The sequence below is a fragment of the Nicotiana tabacum genome, chromosome 18 (genome assembly GCF_000715075.1).
Source record: "Nicotiana tabacum cultivar K326 chromosome 18, ASM71507v2, whole genome shotgun sequence".
NCBI classification, from domain to species: domain Eukaryota; kingdom Viridiplantae; phylum Streptophyta; class Magnoliopsida; order Solanales; family Solanaceae; genus Nicotiana; species Nicotiana tabacum.
In genome coordinates, this window is record NC_134097.1 from 38847277 (window position 1) to 38870275 (window position 22999).

The window sequence follows — 22999 nt, forward strand, 5'->3', positions numbered from 1 at the left end:
TGACTAGAATATTGGTGTAGTTGCTCGAGAGAGAATTACGATAAGTCGAGTTCTCACGATCAGTATAGAATACTTAGGCGAAATTATCTGAGATATAGCAAGATGGATTCTATAGGAGAATCATAACTATAGGCTTTTCCAATCTTGTCTACAACCCATAATATCATTAGTTGATAATTTTATTACTTTAATATTTGTTAGATAATTAGTAAGAAATAAAATCTTTATCTTTATAACTCAAAAAATTGTTCGAATTTGTATTCTATCAAGGTATGAGGGTGGAAGTGCTTTTCTTAGTCCTATTTGTTTCTCAAGCTTCAAATAGAAAAGAAGTTGGTGTGCTTATTTTTGTTAAGGGTGGCGATATTATTGAAAATATCCATCAGAAGTTTATATTTCTGTGCTACTGGACTGCTAATAGCGATGGTTATAAACAGATGCTTGAATTTTCGTATCATAGATTGATTAATTAGAAGTTTTTGTTCTAATGGTATAATTTTTCTATTTTCATTATCTGTTGACGAAATTAGCCAACAAATTGTCTCATCGACGCTGACTAATGAAGCAATTTGAGAGTTTTGACAACCCAATTCATAGACATATTGGGTACATTTCTCACAGATCTTGGACTTTATTTTTGCAGATCTCAGCATGTAATTTCCTAAAAATCAAGATCACGCACAATATCGTGTGGAAAGCCTAGAGATCTAGGCGTGGAAGTATCCTATTTGTGCAAAGCTCCCGATATCTGAAGCCCACTAGCCCAACCAGTTCGGATTTGCGCCGGATAAGCCAACTAAGAGGGGTTAAAAAGCTCCCTTCCGACTCCCTCCAGAGAAAAAGCTCGTGCAACCTGCTCCAATATGACACGGGCAGGGGGGCAGTGGATAACATACTCTGGCCATATTGGGAAGGTCTTAAAAGAATTTTCCTCACTTATTACTGTGATTTGAGCAATGCACCAATGAGCAATAACACGAGCAAAATGTCCTCACACAGAAATTTGATCTTTATATCCATAAATGTACTCCAAATGGTACATAAAATAGTGTTTAGAAAGGTTATCTTGAACGAATCAAAATTTTAATGTAAACTTTACTCAATCAAGCATATAGATCCGTGATGCAATGTCTTGTACCAGCCAATCAAATCCGTCAAGTAGCCCGTCTCCGGTGTATGCACTACATCCCACGATTCTCCAGTGCCGGCTATTATCCATGGCCTCCAGGTTAAGCACCTGAATCAGAAGAAGTTAGTTTCCCTCTGTTTTAATGTAAACAGAACTTTAGGATTAAATGGCCATACACAAGAAAAATTGAAGTTATTTGAACACTACCTACTCATACTTCCTTAACCATGGCCAGAAAGAAGCTACTTTCCTGATCTCTCAGTACTTCAGTTTTCATATTTGGAGCTTTAGATTTCCAAACATTAAGAAATCATCTTAACAATGCAAACCTACTAAACGACAGGGGTACAATGAAGCTTCTCTCAAAAGAAATCAAAAGAGGAAAACTAGCATTTAATGCAAAGTGTACATTTAGTTTAAACACATGGTTCAAAAAGCCATAATGAATAAAGTTTGTAGAAAAAAAGAATAACAATAAAAAGAAAAGCTCACATTCAAGACGCGTGGTCAATTTATTCTTTGTATGTAGCAAAGTAAGACTTCATGATTCATGAGACACCACAGCCTTTTAAGGGAGAGGACAATAACTAAGACAGTAATGTGAAAGCAGGAGTTGCAGCACTTAGACCATCCCTTATTCCAAAGCCACAGAGAAAAGTTTTATTTATTTGATAAAATGAAATACTTGCTTCATAAATCCGGAGAGTTCAAGTTTACATTTTGCCTTGCTGCATTGGATTATAACATAAGATCTTTACTGATCATGGACCCAAAAGAGCATTCCTGGGCTAAATCCATCCACTTTCAACAAAGTCTAAGGAAAAAGTTGTAAATAGTTACTGAGTCGGGCTTAAACATCATAAGCACGTGGTAAGTGCTTTTGCATTTGTTGAGTCGTCTCATTAATAGTCAAGGCTATAACCTAAGACTACCGTTCTTCTGTTGTGTAACAGAAGGGTTGGCTGAATAAAATGCAGAAAGCTATTAATCAGTTCATAACTTTACTTCATTATTAGTAAAATATAGTTTAAGTGAACAAAAAAGAATCTCACTTAACTGTTAAGGATATCATTGATAGCACCCTATTCCTTACTAGTTTCAAGAATAAGAGTTCCACACTTCCACTTCATTGTTCACGCAACACAGTTTCTAAGTTATAATAAGAAGCATCCTTACTTTTGCTATTTCATCCGGAGAAAGAGCGCCTTGTATGTCCTGCTTATTTGCAAATATCAATAACGATGCTCCTGATAGCCTCTGCCAAAAAGAAAATAATAGTGAAGGATACTGAACAAATAATAGTGAGTAAAATAATATCCGATGGTAAAGTTCAAGATTGCAAATTTCTTCTTTGTCCCTCTATTTTGTTAGTAGGGATGCCAAGCCTCACCACCACCAGAAATGAACTGTTACCTTTATGAACAATAATGAAAGAGTATTTTCTGCAATAATCAAGTTATAGGGTACTCCTGGTTTCACGTAGTGAGGTGCTTCAAAAGATGAATAACTTCAAAAGAAATATGAAAAACAAAACAATGTGGTAAGCTAACTAAAATGACAGCTTTAATGCATACATCAAGCAAATCCAAAAAAGCCAACACCAAGGATTATCTTATCCTGCCGTTAATAACATGATGATCTATGGGTGACACTTAGAAAAATGCAAATTGTGCCACCAGTATGGAAAATGTGACTAAATGATTAGCATTGGTAATTTTGCATAGGCAGCTCTGCTATAAAATAGCTGCAATACGTTTTTGCGAACAATTTAGTCATTTTCTTAGCCAAACAAATAAGTCTCCAGACAACATCTTAGCTAGTACTAGTATGCTTATTTTGGCTGAGGGCAGAAGGAAGCAGTAACATGTCAAGGAGGATTGCCATTTTCATCAAAACCAAGAGATACCATCTGTTACTTCTAACCTCCCCAGAGGAGGAATGCCTGCATAAACTGGTGAGAACTAAGCAGCAAAAAGGGATGTCACCAGAAAATGATATGAGAAATGATTGCTAATGCTAATTAATTCGAGAATAACAAAATATTCAATTAAGTGTTATAATAAGCAGTGGCTAGCAACATATCCACAGCAAAGTCTGAGCTTGGATGACCATTGACACTTGAATTAACTGAAAACTCATCCTCGTGCCTCTTTGACTCGCTAATTTTGCATATAGACCACTAAGAAATAGCATATTTATGCAGCATAAAAAATAAGCATGTATTATGTACCATAACAGAAACTCATTCCCCTTTTCTTGACAGTATGAAATAGGTTAGCGGCACAAAACATAAGCATGCATGGTGTAGTGTACCCACTGCAGAGGTGTCAAGTGTTCGAGCCAGTGATGCCTTTGAAATAGGCCTTCTAAACCCATGCTAAAAAGGAACAAGCAGTATTTTTTGATGAATTATGAACAAGCTGTATCAACAACTCCATATGAAGAAGCAAGAGCTTCTGCCCCCCTAACACAAAATACAACAACAACAACTACCCAGTATAATCCCACCAAGTGGGGTCTGGGGAGGATAAGATGTACGCAGCCTTACTCCTACCTTGGAAGGGTAGAAAGACTGTTTCCGAATGACCCTTAGCTAAAGAAGGTGAAGGAAGCCCTGATAGCAAGACAAATAGTCAGAAAACTAAATCGGAGATAACAACAAAGAATAGCAAGATAGTACCAAGAAGTAATATCAAGATAGTATATTTAGACAGATAAGTCCAAGGCAGCACACGAGAATACGACGAAGTCATTACCGAAGGTAAGTAGTAACAGAACAAGACACGCGGCTATAGCAAACTAAGGAAAAAAGGGATACCATACTAGCACTAATACTATCGAACTAGGGAAGACAAAGGAAAACGCCCGACTACCTACTAACCGTCCACCCTAATCTTCCACTTCCACACCCTTCTATCTAGGGCCATGTCCTCGGTCAGCTCAAGCTGCGCCATGTAACACTTATAACATACCACATGATGTAACAAAACTTCCGTAATCAGAAATGTCTCATTAGGTAAAAGAACCAATGAAGAAGCATATATTCAATGGTGGTGCTTCCCCAGATAATATGAACCAAAAACATAAATATGTAGATCTTAAGAAAAAGAAAATGTAACTATTGGCGTATAGAAACAAGAAAAATTGTAATAAGTTATACCCTTTACTTGGCACAATTTAGGAAGGACTCCCACCCCTGGATACACTCATATGGATAGAACACTGTCAAAGCTAAATAGACCAACTCTCATTTCTTTGCACTTAATGGGAGTCTGAATCTGAATGGTCCAGATCTCAGCCCATTAAGTGCATTGGTTTTTCACTTTTAAAACATCTGAATAGGTGTGAATTGAGAGTTAGTCTATTTAGCTTTGAAATTAAGTGCATTGGTTTTTCACTTTTAAAACATCTGAATAGGTGTGAATTGGTCTGAATCGGTCAGACCTATAACCTAATCTTAAAAGCATTCAGACCCTTTAAAAAAACTTCTTTTATTTCCGAAAACTTCACGCTTCGTTTTTTTCATCTCGACTGAAAATTCACACCTTTCTTCTCCACTCTCTCTCCAACTATCAGTCGGCTACCCAAATCCTTTCCTCTCGAAGAATTGAATTGGTAAAAATCACTCCCAGTTCCGGCGACTTCCCGATGCCGGCGACCACCTCCTCCAACAGTTTACCACCCCCCCCCCCCTCATCTCCCCTTCTCCTCTCTCTATCTTCTTACTCGCTTTCGCTGGTATTTTTCTCATCTTTGTTTCTCTTCTATTTCATTCATGCAATTAGTGTATCGAGTGGCGTTGTTGCACATTCTTTGTCGTTAATTTTTACCTTTTTTTAGTATTTGCTTTTTGGATCTGGGTTTCCTCTGTTTTACAACCAACTTGTTTATAGAAATTGAAGGCTTCATATTTGGATTGGTGCTCTATTTGCGTTTTAGATATCCTTTTTTTGTGGGTTCTTATTGTACTGATTCGATCCCTACAAACTTCAAAAGATTCTACTTTTGTCCGTGGATTTTTTCTTCTTTTTTCGTGGATCTTGCGTATATATGCTGACAATTATCATATATAATTTTGCGTATATATGCACAATTTTTCGGTTTTTATTCATTATTGACTGTTTTTTAAATGAACTTAAGGTTTTATTTCATCCTTTTTGCGCTCCAGTGCTACAGGTGGGGCCTCACAAGTGGTAGCGGTGACAACCCATCCCTCCTTTGTTTGGCTTCATGGTATTTTGTGTGTATTTCAGGTTAGAGCCCGTGGCTACTAGCGGAGAACGGGACGTGCGTGTGCAAGCATTAAAGAACAACCCGAGCAAGTGTCAGCAAGGGGCGGCGGGAGTTGGTACCACCCGTTTTCCTTTTACCCTTTGTTGTGTTAGTTAAATTGCTGTCATTTTACTTCGTATTAGTTTATTCACCGTATTAGTGTGCCTGTAGTTGCAACTTGTCTTATTCTAGTTTGGTTTGTTGCCTTGTGTGTGTTAGTGATTCCCATTAGTCTGCCATAGGTATAGTGGTTGTGGTCTGGGATGGTCGAGTGAGGTCATGTCCTCGGGGGGAGCGGGAGGTAGGCAAGGATTAAGGGGTAGGTCGGGAGGCAAGTGAGGTAACGGCAACAAGGGTGTCTATAGGTTGAGAATTGGGTCATGGAACGTAGGTACATTGACGGGTAAGTCTATAGAGTTAGCGAAGATTCTCCAAAAGAGGAGGGTCAATATAGCATGTGTCCAGGAGACAAGGTGGGTAGGGTCGAGGGCATAGAACGCGAACGGGTACAAGCTTTGATACTCAGGAGTCCAGAGAGGTAGGAATGGAATGGGTATCTTGGTGGATAGGGATCTTAGAGAGTCTGTTGTTGAGGTTAGACAAGTGAACGATAGATTGATGATTATTAGTTGAGGTTAGATGAGAGAATGATAGATTGATGATTATTAAGCTGGTGATTGGAGAGTGCACCCTAAACGTTGTTAGCGCCTATGCGCAGCATGCAGGCCTAGATGAGGATGTTAAACGGCGCTTCTGGGAGGGTTAGATGAGATTGTGCGCCAGATTCCGCCTGCGGAGAAGCTATTCATAGGAGGGGATTTCAATGGTCATATTGGGACGACCACAGGTGGTTATGCCGAGGTGCACGGAGGCTTCGGTTTTGGGGAGAGGAACGGAGGAGGTACCTCGATGTTGGACTTCGCTAAGGATTTTGGGTTAGTGATCGCAAACTCTAGTTTTCCGAAGGGGGAAGAGCATTTGGTTACTTTTCAAAATACGGTGGCGAAGACTCAGATTGACTATCTTCTCCTCATTAGGTATGACAGAGGGTTGTGCAAGGATTGCAAGGTGATTCCGGGTGAGATACTCGGGACGCAACATAGGCTCTTGGTGATGGACATTGGTATTATATTAAAGAGGAGAAAAAGGTAAGCTCGAGGAAGACCGAGGATTAGGTGGGGAGCCTTAACTAAGGATAAAGCCCAAGAGTTGGAGGGACGATTGTCGGCTATGGGAGCTTGGAGGAGCAGTGGTGACGCGAGCACTATGTGGTCAACGACAGCAGACTGTGTAAGGGAGGCTGCGAGAGAGGTGTTAGGGGTCTCGACGGGCGTCTTTGGTGGGCAGAAAGGAGACTGGTGGTAGAATAAGGTGGTCCAAGGTAAAGTGTAAGCGAAGAAGGCGGCGTACCTGAAGTTAGTGGGGAGCATAAGTGAGTAAGAGAGGCGAGCGTGCATGGAGAGCTATAAGGTAGCTAGTTAGGAAGCTAAGTTGCTGGCGGTCACAGAGGCTAAGACTGCGGCTTATGGTCGTATGTACAAGGAACTTGGGGGAAAAGGTGAGGAGAAGAAGCTATTCCGGCTGGCCAAGTTGAGAGAGAGGAAGGCTCGGGATTTGGACTAAGTGAGATGCATCAAAGACGAAGATGGTAGAGTATTGATGAAAGATGTACAAATTAAGAGGAGATAGTTGACTTACTTTCATAAACTTCTGAATGGAGAATGGGATCGGGACATTGTTCTAGGCGAATTGGAGCATTCTGAGAGCCACCGTGAGTTTGGGTACTGCAGGCGTATCAAGGTGGAGGAGGTCGTGAGAGCTATGCGTAAGATGAGTAGGGGCAAAGCGACCGGGCCAGACGAGATTCCGGTGGAAATTTTGGAAGCGTGCAGGGAGAGCAGGTTTGGAGTGGATGACTGAGTTGTTTAATGTTATTTTTAAGGCGAAGAGGATGCCGGATGAGTGGAGGTGGAGTACGGTGGTTCCATTGTATAAGAACAAAGGTGATATCCAGAGTTGTAACAATTATAGGGGTATCAAACTATTGAGTCATACCATGAAAGTGTGGGAGAGGGTGGTTGAAGCGCGGGTGAGGATGATAGTGTCTGTATCCAACAACCAGTTCGAGTTCATGCCGGGTCGTTCTACTACCGAAGTACACCTTGTTAGGAGGTTGGTGGAATTGTACAGATAGGGGAAGAAGGATCTGCACATGGTGTCTATTGACCTAGAGAAAGCGTATGACAAGGTTCCTAGAGAAATTCTCTGGAGATGCTTGGAGGCAAAAGGTGTGTTGGTTCCCTACATTATGGCGATTAAGGACATATATGATGGTGCTAAGACGCAGGTTAGGACAATAGGAGGCGACTCGGAGCATTTTCCGATTGTAATGGGGTTACACCAAGGTTCTGCGTTGAGTCCGTTCTTATACACCCTGGTGATGGACGTGTTAATACGCCATATTCAAGGGGAGGTCCCATGGTGCATGCTATTCGCCGATGACATAGTTCTGATTGACGAGTCGCGAGCTGGTGTTAACGAGAGGCAAGAGAGTAGGAGACATGCTCTTGAGTCTAAGGGTTTCAAACTGAGCAGGACGAAGACGAAATACCTGGAGTGTAAATTCAGCGCTGAGCCGGGGGGAAGTGGGCGTGGATGTGAGGCTTGAATCACAGGTCATCCCAAGTAGAGGCAGCTTCAAGTGCCTTAGGTGGGTTATCCAAGGGGGAGGGTAGATCGATAAGGATGTCACACACCGTATTCGGATAGGATGGATGAAGTGGAGGTTAGCATCTGAAGTCTTGTGTGACAAGAGAGTGCCACCAATACTCAAAGGTAAGTTCTATAAAGCGACGGTTAGACCGGCCATGATGTATGGGGCCGAGTGTTTGCCTGTTAAGAACTCACATAACCGAAAATGAAAACAACAGAAATAAGGATGTTGAGGTGGATGTGCGGGCATACTAGGATTGATAAGATTAGGAATGATGATATTCGGGGAAAGGTGCACGTGGCTCCCATTAATGACAAGATGCGGGAAGCGAGACTCAGATGGTTCGGGCATGTTCAGAGGAGAAACTTAGATATTCCAATAAGGAGGTGTGAGCGGCTGGTTGTGGAGGGCACAAGAAGAGGCAGAGGGCAGCCTGTGAAGTATTGGGGAGAGGTGATCAAGTAGGATATGGCGAGGCTTCAGATTTTCGAGGACATGACACTTGATAGCAAGATGTGGTGGTCGAGTATTAGGGTTGTAGGTTAGGAGATAGTCGAGTCTTACTTCACTTCGTACCTTTATGAGACCAGTTTGGTAGGTTTTTGTCTAAGATAGCTAGTGGCAATGTTGTGTCTTACTATTTCGCTTTTCAATGCATGACATGTTTATTAGTTATCGCTTTTGCTTTGCATCTTTCTTCTGGATTTCATGTTCCTATTTTTCTTATGCTTTCCGTGGTGATACTAATATTGTCTCCTTTTGTCTTTTAGTTTTCTTGAGCCGAGGGTCTTTCGGAAACGTCTCTACTCCTTCGAGGTAAGGGTAAGGTCTGCGTATACACTACCCTCCCCAGACCACACTAGTGGAATTTTACTGGGTTGTTGTTGTTGTTGCTGCTTGCTTTTATAAAGAACTCTAAGAAATTTTGTTACCCAAATCTTAATTGATTCATTGAAGTGCAAAAGAACTTCAATAGTTGTGAAGTAGATATGTTGGAAATCTTAAAGCCTTAAATGATATGTTTGAAACCTCATATATGTTACCCTGATGGAAAGAAATTCTAATAGAAAAGAAAAGGCAAAATACATATTTTACCCATCGACCTTGTCCCCCCAAATCCCTCTTACACACCTCTTAAATACTGTTAGAATAGTTATGTAAATAGGAGTAAATAACCCTAATCCCATATGTATTAGGAGTAGGACATGTTAATGTATATATATATAGGGCTCATTGTATTGTGTTTAACATAAGAGAATAATATCAATAGTATTTTCTCCCCGTGCATTCTCACATGGTATTATAGCAGCAGTGAGAAAACATCCGGGAAAGAAAAGCCACCCAAAACAGTCGTCATGCATCAATTCCGGCGACCTTTTAGGGTTGTTTTTCGAAAAAAATCAATTTCCATCGGTGTTATGCAAAAACCAACACCACCAAAACATCCCCCAACCCCCGGCGACCAAACCCCATCAAACACCTCCGGCAGACAACCTCTCACGCGCCGCCACGCGCCGCCCGGAGGATTTTTTTTTTTCGGCGTGATCTGCTTCACGCACCGGCGCGTGGAGCCCTTTCCGGCCATTTTTTGACGACGGATCTTCAGAACAATTGGGTCGGCTACTAATTCCGACCCTACCCATCCTGCTTTCGTTTGATTCCGACCACTTTGAGTTTTTTCCGGCAGCTACGGTAATTTCCCGACAAAAACAGCGTTTCCTTCATCTGTTCCAGCGAGTTTTCACGATGTCTTTGGGAGTGGATGCTTTCGGGTCTAAAAACCCGAGTTTTGGCAGTTCTGGTGTTATGATTACCTCAGAACCTTTAATGGGAGGTTCAAACTACTTAGCTTGGGCTTCGTCTGTCGAGTTGTGGTGTAAAGGTCAAGGAGTTCAAGATCATTTAACAAAAAAGGCTAGCGAAGGTGATGAAAAGGCCAAAACACTGTGGGAGAAGGTTGATGCTCAGTTATGTAGTATCTTGTGGCAATCTATTGATTCCAAGTTGATGCCCTTGTTCCGTCCATTCCAAACATGTTATTTAGTTTGGGAAAAGGCTCGTAATTTATACACTAATGACATATCTCGTTTCTATGATGTAATATCGTGAATGACAAACTTGAAGAAACAAGAATTGGATATGTCTACTTACTTGGGACAAGTACAGGCAGTCATGGAAGAATTTGAGACATTGATGCCAGTTTCTGCTAGTATTGAAAAGCAACAAGAGCAACGACAGAAGATGTTTTTAGTTCTTACACTCGATGTTCTCCCTAATGACCTTGATTCAGTACGTGACCAGATTTTGGCTGGTCCGACTGTCCCAACAGTTGATTAATTATTCTCTCGATTACTTCGCCTTGCTGCAACACCAAGTCACCCAGTGAGCTCATCACAGACACTTGACTCATCTGTCCTCGTATCCTAGTCAGTGGACAATCGGGCATCTCATACTATGGAGAATAGACGAGGAAGAGGTCGTTTTGGAAGATCTAGACCCAAGTGCTCTTATTATCATAAACTTGGCCACACTCGTGACGTGTGCTATTCTTTACATGGTCACCCACCCAAAAATGCTTATGTTGCTCAGACTGAGACTACAGGTAACCAGGGTTTTTCTTTATCTGAAGGGGAGTATAATGAGTTCCTTCAGTATCGAGCAAGTAAGCAGACATCTCCACAAATAGCCTCTGTTGCTCAGATTGATACTTCTATTGCTGGTAATTATTTTGCTTGTGTTTCCTAGTCTAGTACTCTTGGACGATGGGTTGTGGACTCAGCCGCTTCTGATCATATCTCTGGTAATAAATCACTTTTGTCAAATATTGCGTATTCACAGACTCGTCCCACTGTTACTTTAGCCAATGGGTCTCAAACCAAAGCAAAAGGAGTTGAACAAGCAAATGCCCTACCCTCTGTCACTCTAGATTCCGTTCTCTATGTCCCTGGCTATCCTTTTAATCTTGCATCTGTTAGTTGTTTGACTCGTGCCCTCCATTGTGGTATATATTTTATTGATGATTCCTTTATTATGCAGGACCGCAGTACGGGGCAGACGATTGGAACAGGACTTGAATCAGAAGGCATTTACTACCTTAACTCACTCAATTCCTCCAAGGCATGTCTAGTTACAGATACTCCGGACCTAATTCACAGACGTTTAGGACATCCAAGCTTATCCAAGCTTCAGAAGATGGTGCCTAGTTTGTCTAGTTTATCTACATTAGAGTGTGAGTCATGTCAGCTCGGGAAACATACCCGAGCCTCCTTTCCTCGTAGTATTGAGAGTCATGCAGAGTCTGTTTTTTCTTTAGTTCATTCTGATATATGGGGTCCTAGTAGAGTCAGTTCAACCTTGGGATTTCGTTATTTTGTTAGTTTCATTGATGATCATTCAAGATGTACTTGGATTTTCTTAATGAAAGGTCGTTCTGAGTTGTTCTCTATATTCCAGAATTTTTGTGCTGAAATTAAAAATCAATTTGGTGTTTCTATTCGCACTTTTCGCAGTGATAATGCCTTAGAATATTTATCCTCTCAATTTCAACAGTTTATGACTTCTCAAGTAATTATTCATCAGACCTCTTGTCCTTATACCCCTCAGCAAAATGGGGTTGCAGAGAGAAAGAATAGGCACATCATTGAGATTGCTCGCACACTTCTCATTGAATCTTATGTTCCGTTGCGTTTTTTGGACGATGCAGTTCTCACAGCTTGTTATTTAGTTAATCGGATGCCTTCCTCTCCCATCCAGAATCAGATACCGTATGCAGTATTGTTTCTCCAATCACCCTTATACTCTGTTCCCCTCCTGTTTTTGGGAGCACTTGTTTCGTTCATAACTTAGCCCTTGGGAAAGATAAGTTAGCTCTTCGTGCTCTCAAGTGTGTCTTCCTTGGTTATTCTCGTGTTCAGAAGGGATATCGTTGTTATTCACCTGATCTTCGTAGATACTTTTTGTCCGCTGACGTCACATTTTTTGAGTCTAAACCTTTCTTTACCTCTTCTGACCACCTTGATATATCTGAGGTCTTACCTACACCGACCTTTAAGGAGCCTACTATAGCTCCTCCTTCACATTCCGCTACAGAAGTCTTACCCATTCCAACCGTTGGGGAGTCTAGTGTGGCTCCTCCTAGACTCCCTGCCACAGGAACACCACTCTTGACATATCATCGTCGTCCGCACCCAGCATCAGGCCCAGCTGATTCACGTCCTGCACCTGACCCTGCTCCTCCTACGGACTTGTCTCTTACTAGTACACCGATTGCACTTCGGAAAGGTATACGGACCACCCTTAATCCTAATCCTCATTATGTCGGTTTGAGTTATCATCGTTTGTCATCACCCTATTATGCTTTTCTATCTTCTTTGTCCTCTATTTCCATCCCTAAGTCTAAAGGTGAAGCATTGTCTCATCCAGGATGGCGACAGGCTATGATTGACGATATGTCTGCTTTACATACGAGTGGTACTTGGGAGCTCGTCCATCTTCCTTCAGGTAAATCTACTGTTGGTTGTTGTTGGGTGTATGCAGTCAAGGTTGGTCCGGATGGTAAGGTTGATCGTCTTAAGGCTCGTCTTGTTGCCAAGGGATATACTCAGATATTTGGGCTCGATTACAGTGATACCTTCTCTCTCGTGGCTAAGATAGCATCAGTCCGCCTTTTTCTATCCATGGTTGTTGTTCGTCATTGGCCCCTCTATCAACTGGACATTAAGAATGTTTTTTTACACGATGACCTTGTGGATGAAGTTTATATGGAGCAACCACCTGAGTTTGTTGTTCAGGGGAAGTCTCGTGGCCTTGTATGTTGCTTGCGCCGGTCACTTTATGGTCTAAAGCAGTCTCCTCGAGCCTGGTTTGGTAAGTTTAGCACAGTTATCCAGGAATTTGGCATGATTGTGTTGTGAGTCAATTTATGGATTCTCCGTGTGATAGTCATTAGGATGCAGTTGTTCGCATTCTTCGATATATAAAATCAGCTCTAGGCAAAGGTTTATTGTTTGAAGATCGAGGCCATGAGCAGATCGTTGGATACTCAAATGCTGATTGGACAAGATCACCTTCTGATAGGCGTTCTACGTCTGGATATTGTGTCTTAGTAGGAGAAAATTTGGTGTCCTGGAAGAGCAAGAAACAGAATGTGGTTGCTCGGTCTAGTGCAGAAGTAGAATATCGAGCGATGGCTATGGCGAAATGTGAGCTAATTTGGATCAAACAGTTGCTCAAGGAGTTGAAATTTGGTGAGATTAGTCAGATGGGACTTGTGTGTGATAATCAAGCTGCTCTTCATATTGCGTCAAATCCAGTGTTCCATGAGAGAACTAAACACATTGAGATTGACTATCACTTTTTCAGAGAAAAGATACTCTCGGGAGATATTGCTACAAAGTTTGTGAAGTCGAATGATCAGCTTGCAGATATTTTCACCAAGTCCCTCACCGGTCCTCGTATTAACTACATATGTAACAAGCTTGGTACATATGATTTATATGCACCAGCTTGAGGGGGAGTGTTAGAATAGTTATGTAAATAGGAGTAAATAACCCTAATCCCATATGTATTAGGAGTAGGACATGTTATGTATGTATATATATATATATATATAGGGCTCATTGTATTGTGTTTAACATAAGAGAATAATATCAATAATATTTTCTCCATTCTCACAAATACGAGAATAATATTACACATCAAAACTTTTAAAGGTGTGTCAATTACACACCACTTCGGTGTTTGACCACATCTGCTTAAAGATTGCTCTTACACGCACCAATCAACATCTGACACGTGTCAAATCAAGAGAAAAAAACTAAAAAGAAAACCTCTGCCCCTCCCCCAAAACCCCTTCTTCTCATCTTCCCAAAGAAAAAAAGATACAGAAAAGAAACCCCCCCTCCCCCTCCTCATCTTCCCAACCCATCATCTTCTCCACCACCATCATATTACCACCAATTCTTCCACCACAAGAACCTTCTTCCCTAACTATAGATTCAATTCTTTGCCAATTTTTAACAAGTTTAACAACATCCATTACAAATTTTAAATTCAAGCTCAAACCAAAACTTCAAACTTGTTAATGGTGTTTTTTAAATTTTATCAAAATTAATTACATAAGTAAATTATTACTCAACACATGAATTTAAACTAATTTTCTAGGTCATGGAACATCGAAATAAACAAAACCCGACTAAATTTTCAAGCTTTTTCAAAAAGTTAATAATGGTGATTTTACAAGACCCAATAGCTCCTATGTTCTTTTTTTTTTCCTCTTAGTCATGGGGGTTGGAGAGACAAAACATGAAGGGTCGATAAAACTAGGATGGGGTTGGGGAAGAAGACGAAACGGGAGAGGGGGAAGAGAGGAAAAGTTGGGGTTTGTGGTTGGGGAAGAAGACATGGGTTATATTTTTTTTTCTTTAATTTGAAAAGGAAATAGTTAAAAAATTTCAAGTGAATTTTTTAGTTTTCACGCGCCTTTTTTTATGTGTAATACACGCATGTGACACATGGCAAAAGAGGTGTGTAACTGACACACTTTTAAAAGTTTTGGTGTGTAAGAGGGATTTGAGTACAAGGTCGATTGGTAAAGTATGTATTTTGCCAAAAGAAGCAGAAATCTTATATGCATGTTAGGCTTTCTTTGATGAACAATATTTCAATAGTTGGAAATATGGGTATTCCATGTGTTTCATGGGTATATGAATTTTATAATCTAATATTACAATAGTTCTCTTGTTGTCGGGTCTGATTTCCTTCGTAAGTATTGGGGGTACTTGATTGATATAGAGTTTGCAGAGAGATGCTATCTATATATGAAGAATTCAGTTAACTCAAAGTTTACATCATTCCCTCTTCTTCATACTCTTTAATCCTCTATTTCATATTAGCTTTCAGCAAAGACTACTATTTTTTTTTAATCTTGTGTTCTCTCTCAACAACAAAAACCATACATCCTTCGCTCTCTATTTTCTTAAGCTCTCATGGTATAGTGAGTCTAGCAAAGAAGCGCAAGAATGTGAGAGACTACTAGTAAATTTTTGTTTGCTTCTATATTCTAAATATAAAGCTCATTTTTAGTTTGACTTTCCCTAATTAGCTCTGTTTTGTTACTTTTGTTTGTGTTAGTCTATCTGCAATAATCATAAAAATTACATATTTCAGAAATGGAATCTAGTGAAAATCTAAGAGTTGGAGATGTATGGATATAGTAAAAACTTTATTAGAAACTTGTATTCAAGAAGTATCCTTAAACAGGAGACTTGGAAGAAATTTAAAGTCAGATTCATGGAACAAGGTTAAGCTAGCTCTAGAAACTTCTCATGGTTTTAAAATTAACCAAAAGCAAATGAAGAATCTTATGGTTATCTAAGAGAAAAGTATCAAGCTTGGTTGCCAATAACTAAAAAGACCGCCAATATTTATGATCCAATAACCAATACCATTCTAATGTCTGAAAGTGAGTAGGATGAGTACATAAAGGTTAGTTCATTATCTAGTAAATGCTTCTTTTTCTATAAATGGTTTGAGCTGTATATATTGAAAGTATGACCTTACATATTTGGATATAGGCTCATCCAAAAGCCCAAACACAGAAGAGTTCACCTCTACCTTCGTGGATCTTCGTACAGCACCTTTTGAGGGTTTGGTTGGAGTCCCAGCTATACAACTCCCCGACATAGTGTCTCATCTTTATCTACTAATATAGATATACTTGATGATGTTAAAGTTCTACTACATGACAAAAATAATGGAATTTCTATTAATTCTCCATCTCAATCTTCAGTTCCAATAGAATGGAAAAATGCGGGAAAGAAATGAAAGAGCACATCGTCTCAATTGGAAACTGATGATAAGATGAGTACTGCTTTGGGGCTATTAATTAAAAAAAATAGTGCGCCTTACTTTGAGGAATGTATGGAAAAATTAGAGGGACTTGGATGGAAAGAACTACTTCCTCTGTTCTAGTTTATGTGAACCTATTTCCTTTTTGGTCCGTTCCAAAAAGAATGACCCTTTTCTAAATTTAGAAACAATTTAGCTTAAACTTACAATTCTACCCTTAATGAGAAGCTTTTATAACTACACAAATACTATGGGCACCTTTTTGACTTGTTTAGGACCACAAATTCCAAAAGTCTTCATTTTTTCTTAAACTTCATGCCCAGTCAAACAGGTTAACATAAATTGGAACGGAGTATTATATAGTGCAACTGTTGGCACACTCTGTGAAGGTGATAGCTATAGACAAGCATGGATGAAAATGGAGGTCGACAGATTAGAAAGTTGGGTCACGACCGTGGGAAACAATGGGAATGCTTTGATCTTGCTAAGTAGTTGGAATTATATTAGATGTTGATTTTATTTAGCATTTTCCTTATTTATTTTCCAACTAGTATCTACTATGGAACTTTGTGATACTATATTATGCTTATTGAACATATTTTGTTTGTCAAATACACTTTTGCCGTCCTTGTTATGCTTCATGAGTATAGAATAAATTTTTATAATCACTTTATTGTGCTTCTTTAATTTTTTATGTTTCTACAATATATACCATGTTGTGCTTACTATTGTTTATTGATTTTTCTTCTTGTTAAAACATATTCGACATGGATATCGACGATCAAATATCATTGTTGATGTGCTTGTATTGCCTTAGAAATAATTTTAAACTATAGCGTGATCAAAGAAATCAAGATTTAACATCATCCTTATCTGGACTACTGTCGGGCTGTAATTGACAATGTATAGAATTGATGTGCATGACGCGTAATGCATATGTTCGGCTATGTCAACATTATAGGACAGAATGAGTATTTTGTGGTTATTAAAGAGAAAATCTCAACATTCTTCGGTAAACGGTTCACAAGTACTTTCATGAGGTTCTTGATGTAATGATGAAGTTTGAGAATGAAATGATAGCACCGACAACATTTGATTTAAATCTGCATATTCTTTGTGACAGAAATTGTTGTTACTGATACATAATTTTATTTATAGTTCAGATAGTTTAATAATTGGATCAATATAAAATACTCATTTATATCTTTAAATACTTCAATTTATCTCAAATAACTGTAATTTTAATTCAAGTTAGTATTTTCTCCAGTATTTTATTGAAATAATATTTAAGCAATTTTTATTTGAATTGTCTATTTGTTATGATTAAATATAGATAAATTACACGTATTCAGATGTTAAAACAAATAGTCTTAATTATTCAATGTCCAGATCTACATACCAATATGCATTCAATATATGCATTCATATTCATACTTCATATGGCTAAAATCTTAATAAAAACAAATGAGGACACTGGTTCAGAGAAGAGACAAGGGAATATTGGATCAATAAACCACCCTGAAAATCCAAATACTTTTGGAGTTTTCGCTTCAGGGAGTAGATGAAGGTTCAACAACAGAAAAGAGAACTAGTATGATATGTACCTCTTCTTTCAGAAGATTATGTAGCTCGTATTTGCAGTCATCTAGCCTTCTCAGATCAGAACTATCCACAACCCACACCAAGCCATTAGTTTGCTCAAAGTAGTTTCTCCAATAAGAACGAATCGTTTTCTGACCCCCGACATCCCAAATATTGAGGGTATACCTGCAGAATGTCAAGTTAACCTATCAACTATTTTGAAATTTTAGAAGAAGTCTCAATTCCGACAAAAATCAATCAGAAGGCATTTAAACTACTAAAATGATCTAAGCACTACAGATAGTAATTTCAAAGACATAAATTACAAGTTGTCATACTCTGTTAGCTTCAGCGAAGTTCATCTAACCTAGTTGCTTGGACTCTGGACTTCACTGAGTAAGCCCCATAAGTTTTAATGTCTCGCAGCCAGTGTTGTAAATAGCGCTCGCCTCAGCGCTAATAGCGTGAGGCGATGCGATACGAGCTGCCGGCGCCATTTTGCTCTGTTGCGTGGCGATTTCAAAAAGGCAAGCGCCTCTGCCTGTGTAGCGAGAGGCGCTGCGATGCGCGAGGCGATGTGTAGCAGTGCATTTTGAAAAAAAAAAAAAAGAAGAAGGAAAAGGCAGCACCAAACACCGATTAAAATACAAATTAGGGCTTGGGTTTGTTACTTCTTTCTCCTTCAACAACCATCAACGCCATTTGTTTTTTCGATCAATAAACTAAATATTAGGGCTTGGGATTTCATTTTCTTCTTCGTTCATCAGCGACATCAGATATGTTGTCCATTTCTTCTTCTCCTTTCTTCTAGTTTCTGCTGTCCATTTTATTTCTTCTTCTCCTTTCTTCTAGTTTCTGCTGTCCATTTTTTTTCTTCGACCATCGCTGTCAATTTCTTTTTCTTTCTTCAATCTTCAGTCTTCTTTCTTTTTTCTTTCTTCCTTTTTCCTTTTTTTTGGCTCTGCTGTTCGAGCAAGCAGCATAGAGTTCTTTGAGGTTGGAGCTAGCTTTCTTTCTATCTTTATTTCTTTCTTTCTTCCATTCCTTTTTCTTCTTCTCCTCTTTTTTTTTTTGCTCTGTTTTTTTAATCTTGGATACGGGCAGAGGCAGTCAGACAGAGAGCTACTTCATAGTTCAAATCAAACCTAAAATTTACTCTTTTTTTTCAGTTAGTCTTATAGAGCAGAATTAATTGCATATAGATGTTGCTTGTTTTAGTTTATGAATCTACTATGACTATCTATTGAGTTTTTAATTTTTGAATTGATATATTTATTAATATATTATTGCTATTGAGTGTTTAATTATATATATATATATATATATATATATATATATATATATATATATATATATATATATATATATACAATATTTTATTTTTGTATAAATTGTCGCTTCACATCAAAAAAGGCGAGCTCAGTGAAGCAGGCCCTCGTCGCTATTTGTCGCTGCACGCTATCCAAAACACTGCTGGCAGCATAAAACCAAGAACTCCACCTATTTTGCAAAACATAGCCAAACCGAGCATAATAAAAAAAGGACGGTTTTTTTAGGTCAATGGACAATATAGACATAGTCTAACAATAATGACATAACACGATTCATACAACCGAGCCCAACTGATTTGGGATTAAAGCGTAGTTAATTGATCAATACCACAAACCAAGGCCCTAGAAGGTAACTCAAAGGTAAAAATTAACTAAGAGTATGTGATGATGTCTTCTGAACAAACTTGATGATTCAGTGGTACGCCTTCTCGATATTCACCTGATTGTTATTCCAATTCAGTGATTAGTTTATGTGACCAACGAGGTTTTTTTAATAAGTAACTGTAGAAATTTTCTTGACCAACAAGAAACTTTTTTACTAATTCATTTCATTCCAATAGAAATTTTTCAGACTGGTCCATTTAAATGAGTCCATCCTAATTTAGTGGAATAAAATAATCAAAATATCCAGCTAACCACATAAACATTGCGTGACAAAGTACATCTTGGACATGTAGGTTACGGTAACTGAGTAACAACAATAAGTAATTACCAACATATTATTGAAACTTTATTGAAGCAGGACAGAGGCAAGGAAGTCTAAGAAACGAAAACAGAGAAAAGGAAACAGAGAAACCATACTTCTGATACATGATAGTTTTGATGTTGAAGCCAAGGGTCGGACTGATGACACTTGTGTCTTCCCCATTTATTTTCAAAACTATGGTTGTTTTACCAGAGTTGTCAAGACCCCTATAGGAAAAACGGAAAAACAGAATTAAACAAAGAGTAAATAAATAAACAATGCATACATAATTCCCAAATGCCACAGGTTAAGAAGTGTTAGCTCGTAGACTTACACCATAAGGATGCGCATTTCCTTTTCTTTTCGCTTGATCTTTCGAATAATGCTGAGAAGTCCCATCGTGGTTGCTCCTAGTTTCCTAGGAAAAGTTTGACATTCATTATTAGAAGTTGACATGTAGCATAACGTGACGCCCCAATAGATCGTTTTGAATACTAGCTTCTTTTTCTATGTTCCGAGACCTCCTGTAGCTTTATTTGATGATTCATGACTTGCGTGCGTGGTCCGTGTCATTTTCCGGAAAGTTTATATGTGAAATTTTGAAGAAAATGTGATTTTTGTCTTAAAATGAGGTTAGAGTTAACCACGGTCAACGCTTTTGGTAAACGACCTCGGATCGGTATTTTGACGATTCTGGTAGGTTCGTATAATGATTTGGACTTGTACGCATGTTTGGTTGGGGTCCCGGGTGACCCGAGGGCGTTCAGACGCATTATGTGAAAAATTGGAAAAATGAGTTTCAAAGTTGAAATCTTGAGTTTTGATGATCGATTATTGTTTATTTCTATCAGTTTTACTATTGATTTCGTTTCGAACAGATGTATTTTATTTCAGACCCTGTTTGTAGTACTTTAGCAGCTCATGCACTTGTGACACCAGTTTCTGGGGTTAGACTAGACAACGTATATGGATTTATTATGTATTTCAAAGTATTTCAGTTTTATTTCTTAATAATCTGCTTTTAAAATTGTTAAATTGAATAACTGTTTAGCTAATGTTGGCTTGCCTAGCAAACAGATGTCAGGGCCCGTGGTTGGGATTTTTGGGTCGTGACACACACTAAAAATACAACAACAATAACATACCCAGTATAATCCCACATAGTAGAGTCTGGGGAGGGTAGTGTGTACGCAAACCTTAACCTTACCTTGTGGAGGTAGAGAGGTTGTTTCCAATAGACCCTCGGCTCAGGCAAGCATAGGTACCCCAATAATAACAAGAAACAAGACGGGACAACTCCAAAAAATCATGTAAAAGCAGAATACATAACAAGATAGTAAGATAGATCAAAATGCAAAAAGCCTACTACCAACCAAATGCGAGAGTACGTACTAACACTACCGGTATGAATAACCTAGACTACCTAACCTACTATCCTAATCTTCGACCTCCACACCTTCCCATCACGGGTCAAGTCCTCGGTCAGATGTAGCTGTGCCATGTCATGCCTATTCACCTCACTCCAACTCTTCTTCGACCTACCTCTACCTCTCATAAGGCCCTCCAATGTCAACATCTCCCACCTCCTTACCGAGGCGTATGTGACATGCACTAAAAATAAGACAAGTAATTAATTTGTCACAGTAGTGATGTCCAATGATATGTTTTGGCTCATTATATAATATATAAGGGAAACAAACTACTATGTGACAGTAAATTCTCTCCGCTAATTTTTCATTTTTCTTTTTCATCTTTCATAAAATATCAAATGAGGTAGATTAGTTTTCCTTCTCAGAATCAATCCAAATATACAATACTTAAAACAGTGACCTAAAGGATCAAAAAGATCATTCCATTAGCCATTGAACATATTGCTCTTCGATACCATTTGCAAAAAATGTAACAAAAATCTTTCTTTTCCCCTCCCCTCCCCCATGTAAAAGCAAGTTAGAAAACATCTGTATTTGGTGACGGTAGAAAAGTGAAAGATCTTCCGGACCTTATAGTTTTAGAGAATAAAACCAAAAACAACCCCAGTTTTGATGGATCAATGAGGCATAGAAAGGGAGGCGCAAGAATGTCTCTATAATAACATCTAAGAAAAGCAAAGAAACTGCATTTTGTAGATAATTAAGTTCCAATGCTTTAAGAAACCAAACAAATAACTAGCACAAAATAGATCTGACTAATTCACAAGCAAAATTCCACCACAAAAGGGCAGTTCGTATCCCAAAATTCAGCGCAAAAAAGCTAAAGAAAACATTGATAAACATAAGGGACACACATATGAAAAGAAAAAAAACTAGTAAAAGTGCAGTCATTTCAGTATATCCATTTAAATGCAAGCAAATGAAGAGCACAAAAGCCAGAAAATTAGAAGAAAAATTTGTTTAAGTTAGCAATATTATATCCATCAAAATGCAAGAGAATATAGAACATGGAAAAAAGGGTAAATGAACAAAGGGCTAATGAAAAACCCAGATAACAATATTATGTCCTGATTTTCTGACCATGAAAAGCCAAACATCAAATGAGATACTAAAATTCGAAATATATGTAGCTTTATATGATGGAACAAACACGAGGAAAATCACTGCTAAGCATCCACATCCAGTACCTGATTTCAGTCAATAAGCTTTTCTCCTATAACTTTTCAAGAACCCAAATGGAAAAAAATACTGGATCCTTGAGACTCAGAACATAAGCTTTTTAAGAACCTAATTGGAAAAGGCGGGACGTTTGAGAGTTCTTGGCGAAAAACATCCTTCAATGGGGACTGTTAGGCGTGGCGAGAAACATAGTCTACAAAGAAAGAGGTATGACTATGTGCATAATTACACATAATGTGGAGGAGATTATGAAGACACGAATCACTTGTTCATCCACTGAAAATTCACAAACCAGATCTGGCATATTGTTTTGAATTTGCTTGAATTCAAATCGTGCGTACCAGAATATACAATTGAAACACACATTTTCAATACAAAATAATTAAGAGAAATAAAATGAAATTCTCGTAATCTAAACAAACATATCAACCATAATTAACAGCAGATTTCACCAGCTTAATTCTTTAACAAAGAGAAGTCAGAAAAAACAATGAAAGAACTACGCAAATTTCAAAAAAAAATCCAAAAACTAAAAATGATTTTCGTTCAAACCCTAGTTAAAACCACGCACTTGGGGAAAAACAATTAGAGTAAGTGTTTGGTTAATTCACAAAAAAAGAATGAAGGAGAAATAAGAAATGAATGAAAAGGGAAAAGCCTATAAAGAAATAAAAAAGAAACAAGAAGCCAACCGGTTTCAGGCGGAAGTCAGCGCCGGCGAGCTTTGAGAAGTAAAAATCTTCGCCAGAGCGGAGTTGAATGTATGAGTGAGAAACAGTAACGTGGGAGGTTAATTTTGATCCTCGGATATGTAATTTATTGGACATAATG

The 22999-nt window shown here is 38.6% G+C and overlaps 1 protein-coding gene across 1 annotated transcript; it reads right to left on the reverse strand.

Moving 5' to 3' along the window:
• Positions 1–991: 991 nt before the first annotated feature.
• On the reverse strand, positions 992–22999 carry LOC107816065 (ADP-ribosylation factor-like protein 2). The gene is made up of 6 exons (XM_075236785.1): positions 22861–22999; positions 19894–19977; positions 19676–19786; positions 17567–17729; positions 2306–2386; positions 992–1237 (listed from the first exon to the last, which is right to left on the reverse strand). Exons 2-6 carry the CDS (start codon positions 19956–19958, stop codon positions 1100–1102), a joined length of 558 nt encoding a protein of 185 aa, XP_075092886.1. The 5' UTR covers positions 19959–19977; positions 22861–22999; the 3' UTR covers positions 992–1099.

What these genes read in the sequence shown, in the direction of transcription:
- LOC107816065 (XM_075236785.1), bottom strand. Translation starts at nt 19,958, where the DNA reads ATGGGACTTCTCAGCATTATTCGAAAGATCAAGCGAAAAGAAAAGGAA. An exon ending in ATAATCTTCTGAAAGAAGAG is followed by an intron (nt 2,387 to 17,566) that starts GTACATATCATA and finishes TCTTTTTGGCAG; the next exon opens with AGGCTATCAGGAGCATCGTT. An exon ending in CTCCGGATGAAATAGCAAAA is followed by an intron (nt 1,238 to 2,305) that starts GTAAGGATGCTT and finishes CTTCTGATTCAG; the next exon opens with GTGCTTAACCTGGAGGCCAT.